This window comes from Scaptodrosophila lebanonensis, unplaced genomic scaffold (assembly GCF_003285725.1).
Source record: "Scaptodrosophila lebanonensis strain 11010-0011.00,11010-0021.00 unplaced genomic scaffold, SlebRS2 tig00001410-arrow-pilon, whole genome shotgun sequence".
Lineage (NCBI taxonomy): Eukaryota > Metazoa > Arthropoda > Insecta > Diptera > Drosophilidae > Scaptodrosophila > Scaptodrosophila lebanonensis.
The window spans coordinates 1,904,640-1,913,082 of NW_022060738.1; the positions used below are offsets into that span (position 1 = coordinate 1,904,640).

An 8,443-nucleotide genomic window follows, 5' to 3' on the forward strand; every position below is an offset into this window, starting at 1 on the left:
AATAAGGGATAATATACTTGTAATTCTCGGCTTAAGCCGCTTCTGGCTACTTCCTTTCTAAATCGACTGCGAGCGTGGATTTAGAATATAAATAAATTTGGTACATAAAAGGGACGGCAAATAAAATTTATTAATCTATTTTTTTTTAAGCTAAAAAATCATTCCTGTAGAGTCACTATGAGAAAACAAAAAATGTACAGATATCAGTTTTTAAGGATTATACAAGTATATGCATTTTTACCATGATTTATAAATTTTAATTTTTATTCATTCTCTCAAAATTAAATGATAAATGAGTTTTACTTTACAACTTAACTAATAATCATTATATTTCAGAAAAAAATAAAACTTATAAAATAATGATTATTCTTTGAGTTTGTTTTATTTTGATCAAAAATAAAACTCAAGCTGTAATTTTGCCGGAAAATAATTTTTTAAGAACATATATACAAGGTGTGTTCCAAAGTAAACAGGACTTTAAAAAAAAAAACAGAACAAATGGTTCTTTCGGCTTTTTGTACGATCCAAAAGAATGTCGAACGAGTGTTTTAGCTCGCTGGCCGGTATGGCCGCCAGTATGCCGGTGTAAGCCTTTTTAAGGGCCTCTACGTCTGCATAACGCTTTCTTTTCATGGGCGAATGCATTTTTCCAAAAAGGTAGAAGTCGCACGGTGCCATATCAGGTGAATACGGCGAGTGGTTAATGGTTAAAATGTGATTTTTGGTCAAATAATCGGTCACAAGCGTCGATCGGTGAGAGCAATTTTTGGTCGTCAGTCAATTTGTGCGGAACAAACACACCTTTCGTAAGCCCAAATGTTCGGTCAAAATGCAATAAATCGATGTTTTGGAGATGTTCAATTCAATTTCCATCAATTTCACTGATGTTTTCGGCTGATGAATTCACGCACAGTTTCGATGGAATTTTCGGTGTTGACGAATATTGATTGGCCCACATGTTGATCGTCATTTATGTCCTCACGACCACTTTGAAAACGTTGAAACCACTCGTGCACTCTGCCATCAATTGAAACGTTTCGGTAAAAGTTTTACCAATTTTAAAGCAAAATTTAATGTTGGCTCTTTGTTCGAAGCTCATTTTCGCACCGATAACACAAACATACTGACACTTAAAGCTCAATAACTTCACTTCCAATCTATGAAATGTCATGAAATTCTCACTGGACAATCGATAGAGAGAGCAGATTCTAACGCATCATATAGATAGCGCCACCAGGGGGCGCTATATATATATTCTTCTTCACTTGAAATAGAGGCTGAAGAAAGTTTAGAATAATATTGTTTTTTGTTTAAAAAATTTATAAAATATAAATATTATACATGAAATAGTATAAATTCAAAGCAATTTAATATGGTTAATATGAAAAAGTGGGTGTTGTCCGACCAACCTAAACTTTTTTCCAATTTTTGTTTTTATTATTACAATCAACTGTATCAAATTGAAAGTCCCTGCGAACCGCATTTTATTTTATGCCCCAACTTTTGCTTTTTCGGCCAGTGTGTATTGTGAGCGAATGAATAAAATAAAAAAATAATCATTAATTTGTAATTTTTTAATAACACTTATAATGATTACATTCCATGGTAAATAAGCTTTATTCATTATATGTCTGAATAAAATACTTTTAATGATTTTTTCCAAACTATAAAATAGTGTTATTCATATAATTTGGAGAATATTGAAGAGACACTTTCATATTCTTCAAATAAAGAATTGCTGAAGAAATGTTGTCAAACATTTGGCAAACCTGCTAAATTATTTGTCTTCCAAATTTGTAGCACTTCCATATTAGGATGACTAACTGCAAAGCTATGAACATCGCAGACTTGTCCGGTTAGTCAGTAACGGCAATTTAAAATTAAAAAAAACCCGTACTATTCAAACCTTCATTCACTTTTCATAATCTGGCCGCATTAATATACTATACACGATTTTTAGCGCCTGCGTCAAGTTCAAATGAACATTGAAGCGAAGCGTTGATTTTTATTAACTGCACAATAAACTAAAGCAAACGTGATAAACATTGCTAAATGCCAGCTCTTTAAATAATTTATTAAATCAATGAATGAGCAAGCGTTTCAATGCATGAGAGCGGCTGCAAATAGTTGACTCCGATGGGGCATGACGCTAAACGAGATCTTGGACCAGTCGCTCATTTGGCTCTGCGCCGTCCACGTGTCCACATGCCGGAACATAAAAAGCCCAAATATGTGTGTATGGCCAATCGGTGGTGGCAGGGGCTTAGCGGTGGTAGCGGGCGCTGTGGTGGCTTTGCCGGTTTTGGCCGCAGGTGGGCAACGTACAACAATTTTTGCTCGTGGGCAGCCTGTTGGTTAGGTTTAGGTCTAGGCGGCACATTCTTTATATACGCTGCTATTTTTTCTGCTCTTTCTTTAGCTGACAAGTGATTCATGAGAATTCTGCTGTTAGATTGGGGCTTGAAAAGATATTGCTTTGAAAATATTTAATTGATAATTGATTGATAGCAGTAGAATGCAATGTTCTCTTTAAAGAAAAAAAAGACGGAAGAATGATTGGGCCGGTATTTATTCATAAATATGAAATACTCTATACTTAGCTATTTTTCTTCTCTCAGCTATTATTCTTGCAAACTTGCGATTCTATTGATATACGCTTTTAGAATTTTGATTAGACTGGGGTGGACGGATCAGCTATAAGAAATTGATGTTTATATTGCTGAGAAAGTATGATATCGCACACTTTGTTTTAAAATTCATAAACAATTCCAACATAAAGCACTAAAATTGTCTATAATTTAGTGCTTTATTTAATAATAATGATAAAGAATAAATAAAGAACGGACACGTGCAAAACAAATCACTATCAACCACTACTTATTGCTAAATGGGGCTACAAACTAATAACGGAGGTTCAGAGAAAGTCAAAAAAAGGCGCATAAGAGAGTGCTAAAAAGTATTTCATTTGTCTACCAATCCATGAACTATGGCTTTTTAATGTAATAGCGTTGCATTAAAAAACTTGAGCTGCGTAGAAATAAATATTTCTACTGCCAAGTTGGGCGGGTCCAGGCCTTGTGGTTTAAAAGGTCTTAGGGTTCATACAGACGGACATACTTTTACTAATTCACTTACATATTATAGCATATACATATGTAGACAGTTTAAAGCGCATTCATATCAATTAAGAATAGTCTCGAGTATAAGAGGTACTTTATTTTGTAAATAAAAAAGTATTTAATATAGTCAACCAATTTTTATAATGCAATGAATGTAAAAATGGAGCTTTTCATGTTTTTAAATAAACCTGAACTGCATATAAATTAAATTACATACATGCTGAGTTTCGTGACCCTATAGCTTCTGCTTCAAATGATTTAGGCGTTCAAGCTGATTTGGCCTTATTGCTTTGTCTAAAACGCATACAAATTCGATACAATCGAATCGCTATCTGGACAGTTGATAGGGCATTAATAGCAACTACGTAGCCGTCACTTAGCTCTTTCAAGGCGCTTTTTGGCGTCGCTGCCCGCACTGCCACCTCTCGCTATCGGTATTGGCCACTAAATATTACGTCACATTTACACAAAATGCAAACGGCCGATCATTGCAAACAAAAATGCACAGTAAATGATTTGGCACAGCAGCAGCAGCAGCAGCACCACCACCACCACCACCAACAACAACAGCAACGAAAACAACAAATATGCATATCAATTAATGCTCGTATTTCTTTTTTAACGATTTCTTTTGGTTTGGGGCTAGTGCTGGTACTGGTGTTAGGGTTGGGCCTCAGCGGTGATTTTCGCAAACTTGAAATGAAAAGGTATTTGTGAATCTATTTGTGTTTCTGTATTGTAATTCATGTTTTATTTATAAATTATAAAGTCGTTTGTCTTTTCAAAACGCACACATATTCAGTGCGCATTTTTTTTTTTTTTTACACAATATTTGTTTAATATTTTTGGCTTATCACACAGTATTCAAGATTTAATTTTTGAAATATTTTCACAACCAGCACATTTCGAATTTAGAAGATGGCAGCGGAATGTGTGTGTGTGTGTGCATGAGTATGTCTGTGTGTGTGTGTGTGTGTGTGTGTTGGAGCATCTTTCGCTAGTGTTTAGATTTGTTATGGCTTTTCGACCTTGTCTAGTCTATATTTGGTGGTTATGTTCGATTCGAGCGCACCACCGATGAGTAACCATGAAGCACCTCCACACCATCTTCGTTGAAGATGCGTTCGATGTGTGGAGCAGGTTTGTGGAGAGCTCGCGCTTCGGGTCCAACCACTGCACTAGACAGAGTTGTCTGCTCCTCAGACGAGCTGCTTTTGACTGTGGTGGTGGTGGGTGGTGCTGGAGTGGTAGTGGTTGTTGTCTCCAACAAATTTGGTGAACCGCTTGTAGTGGTGAGGAGTGCCAAAGGTGTTGGCACGGTTGTGGTTGTTGTTGGTGTGGGTGTGGTAAAGGGTACGGCTGTTGTTGTGGTTGTTGTCGGTGCCGTTGTGGATGTAGTTTCGGATGTAGTTGTTGCTTTCTCAGTCGTCGAAGTAGTTGTTGCCTCAGTGGTAGTTGTTGTTGGCTCAGTGGTTGTGGTTGTTGCTTCAGTGGTTGTGGTTGTTGCTTCAGTGGTTGTGGTTGTTGCCTCAGTGGTAGTTGTTGTTGCTTCAGTGGTGGTTGTTGTTGATGCCTCAGCTTGCAATTGATTGATAGTCACTTTGCTTAGAGTAACATTATCACCATCATCATTAGCCACATCTTCAGCTCCTTTGCTTCTGTCAACGGGTAGAGTGGTTACCTCAGGCTGTGGTGGCAACGTAGTCTGTACCACTGAGAGCATTGTGGTGATTTTCTCCGGCAAACTGGTAGTAGTGTGAGCCAGTATTGTTGTGGCTCTCTCCGGCAAGTTTGTGGTGGTTGCCAGCTCATTGCTGTCGTCGAACTTTGGCTCTTCGATCAAATTAGCTTCCAGCAGCTTGACATGACTGTTGCCATCACCTATGCTTTCCTCATTGCTCACACTCACCACAAGTAGTTGAACAGGCTCGGCATTCTGGGAGCTCGACTCTGTCGCTTTCGCTTCCGCACGCGAAGTTGTGATCTCTGTGCTTGTCTCTTGGCTATCTGTGGTTATAATGAAGCTCGCTTCAGTGGTGAGTGGCACCATACGCTGATCACTCTCTCTACTCTCGCTGGGACTCATCTCATCCGCGAGATGTGCTGTGGCATGCTGTAGGAGCTTTGAGTTAGTTCGGGATATATTCAGCTTAGTGGTGGGCGTGTAGATCTCCTCGGGCATTGTGCTAGTGATGAACAGTTCGGGCTCTGTTGTCGTTTCGGGACCGAGTTCCATATTTGTAGTTGGAGGCAAAGTCGTTTCCTCATTTGGTATCGGCGCGTATTTCTTAAGCTGTGCGGAGGCCTGCATCTCATGCTCATTGAGGAGGTGTGCTAGGGACTTCTGGTGAGGTAATTCGGTAGCTAAAATAGGTAATGTTGTGGTTATGGGTGGGTTGCTGGTAGTGGTGACTTCATCATCTAAGCTTTCCGTAAGCATTGGCACCGTTGTCGTAGTGGTGCGCATTGTAAAGCCCGTTGTGGTGGAGGGTTGCGTAGACTCGGCTATAATTGGGTTTTCGCTGGAAACTGGTGTGGTAACCACCTCTTCGGCCAGCACCGGCACTGTGGTATTTATTTTGACTATCTGCTCCGGGGTCTCTGTATTTAACACTGGCTCTGTCATCGCATATACCTCCTCTCCCTGTTCACGTACCTCGGCCGTTGATGTGTCATCCTCCCCGGGCTCGGCCGTGAAGGCGGTGGTGCTTGCTGAAGCTCGGGCTGAACTCATCCATGATTCGGTCGTGGTCAGTGCTATGGTGGTGGTCTCTGTGCGGTAAGATGCATCGCCGAGTATTGACCCGTCAGCTTGCGTGAAACCATGCACCATGGTTGTGGCCTGTGCCAATTGCTCGGAGTTTTCCTCGTTGTCTTCTTCATAGAGCGCACTCATGTGAGTGGTTGGATATATGTCGTTCATGTCTAGCAGTGGTGCTTGGGTTGTGTGCTCCACAAACTCGGTTTGTAAGATGAATCTATCCTCGGACATATCCAAATCATAATCGTTCTCGTTGCTCTCAAATTGGTTTGGTTTTTTCAAAAACATTTCCCGGGCTACTTTATCGATAGCAACCTTACGCGGATCTATAGGTTGTGGCGTTGTTGTTTTTTGTCTTTTGTTTGTTTTTGGTGCCCTTCTTCCTGCCTTTGTTGTTGGGTCTGTTGTTGTAGCTGCTGCCTTTATGGCTGCATGTTGTGGCATTGTTGTGAACTCTGGCTCCGACCAAGACATGCCCATATGGCTGAGCTGCTTGGGCAGCGGCTTAGGCTTATGCTCAGTCTCCACTTGCTTTACCAAATAGACTGCCGGTGGTCCCTCATCGATGATGTGCTCTGTCTGATTCAAGTGCTTCTCATGCGCCTTCTCACGCTCCAATTGCCGCAATACAGAATCCGGCAGTGGTTCTTCGGTGGTGATGGTGGGATCCGCAGGTGCATCAGTAAACGAACTATACATGGTGCTGTCTGTGGTCAGAATATCCAGGTCCGAGGTTGGGTATGTGAAGGTTTCTGTTTCCATTTGAGCCGCTGTCGTCGTCATTAACTCAGTATTGGTCTGAGTTGTTCCCCGATTGGCCCTTTTGCCGGCCTTCGAGGTGGGCGCTGCATCGCTCAGGGTCGCTGCCAAAAGCGTCAGCGCAAGCGCCGTAATCATTCTTTGCTTTGGCATGTTTGTCGTTGGAATGCGATCGCGTTTTGCTGTGACAATGAATTAGTTTAGAGCGCGCCAGATATAATGATATATAAATGTGAGTATATAATGAAAACTAGTCGCACGCGCACTATTCAACGTTCACTTTGGCCCGTTGGCCTTTCGTTTGTATATAGTTGATTAAAAAACTTGCTCCTGTGCTCTCTCAACTGCTACTGCTATTGCTGCTATTACTGGCACTGATACTGGTACTGGTAGTGCTACTTCCGCTCAGCTGCGACTCGGATCTGGCCGTCGGTTACGGCGGACTTGTGTTGTTGGCTGACTTGTGACTAGTCTTGTTTACGGCGAGGAACTAAACGGCTTGCCGCTTTGACTTGAGCTTTTAAACGACCGCACACTCTACACGAAAGCCACCAACTCTGCAGCAAGCTTGCTTACAATTTGCAGTCTCTCAGCGCGTTCATTCTGCTTATATTTTGTCCCTTTTGGTATTTCAGCTGCTTTGTGGCCAACTGCTTTTCCCGATGCTGACGCCACGTCACTTTTGAACTTGATTATTTCTTTTTTTTTTTTGCAAACTCAGCACTTGGCCCAATTCCGTGCCATGTAATTCGGTCGCAAAAATATCAAAACATCTTTGGCTAGCCACTTAATTTCACTTTCAACGCTGCGCGATCGGCTCACCTGTTATCGACTGCTGCTGGCCAGACCCACAAACCGGCTCTGTGGCAATTACCATCTTACGAGCTGGCGATATTGCTGCCTCGTACGCTTACCATCGCGCACCTTGCTCTCCCATCATCATTTTCAGTTATTCAACGTTGTTTGTTGTTCCATTCCCAAAGTCCATCAATAAAGGCTGCTTTATTATTAATTCGCATTTGATGTACTTTTGTCAACACGTTGTCGTGGCCAGCCGTACAATGGCACTAGCCCACAACTGTTTTGAGATGCATAGTCGTCGTGACCGTCTGACAATTTTTTTTTGGAATAAGGCCGCAGGTTTAATGACTTCAACAATAAGAGTAGCCGGGCTACGTAGGCGCTAAATTGGGTGAGTAAGCTAAGCTAAGCACGTGAAAGAAGTATATTTTAAAGCAAATATGCTGCATTAAAGCATTTTCAATAATAAATGAAAACGATTTTAAAACGTTAAATTATATGTTCTATATGCCATTATCTTTGCGATCGCGAATAACGAAAAACATGAATGAATATCAAAGAAGTAACTAACAATTGTACAAGGTGTGTTCCAAAGTAAAAAAAAACAGAACAAATGGTTTTTTCGGCAAAATCAATTTATTTTATTCAAAATAGTCTCCTTCTGCTTCAATACAGCTTTTTGCACGATCCAAAAGCTCGTTGGCCGGTATGGCCGCCAGTATGCCGGTGCAAGCCTTTTGAATGGCCTCTACGTCTGCATGACGCTTTCCTTTCATGGGCAAATTCATTTTTCCGAAAAGGTAGAAGTCGCACGGTGCCATATCAGGTGAATACGGCGAGTGGTTAATGGTTAAAATGTGATTTTTGGTCAAATAATCGGTCACAAGCGTCGATCGATGAGATGGATTCTGGATTTTTGGTCGTCAGTCAATTTGTGCAGAACAAACCGTGCACACACCTTTCGTAATCTCAAATTTCAATGATGATTTCGGCTGATTTTTGA

At 41.0% G+C, this 8,443-nt stretch overlaps 1 protein-coding gene across 1 annotated transcript; it reads right to left on the reverse strand.

Annotated features, from left to right (window-relative positions):
- Positions 1-3,972: 3,972 nt before the first annotated feature.
- Positions 3,973-7,516, reverse strand: LOC115630739 (mucin-5AC). Its single transcript, XM_030527393.1, has 2 exons — positions 7,462-7,516; positions 3,973-6,821 (listed from the first exon to the last, which is right to left on the reverse strand). Exons 1-2 carry the CDS (start codon positions 7,514-7,516, stop codon positions 4,171-4,173), a joined length of 2,706 nt encoding a protein of 901 aa, XP_030383253.1. The 3' UTR covers positions 3,973-4,170.
- Between the last annotated feature and the right edge of the window lie 927 nt (positions 7,517-8,443).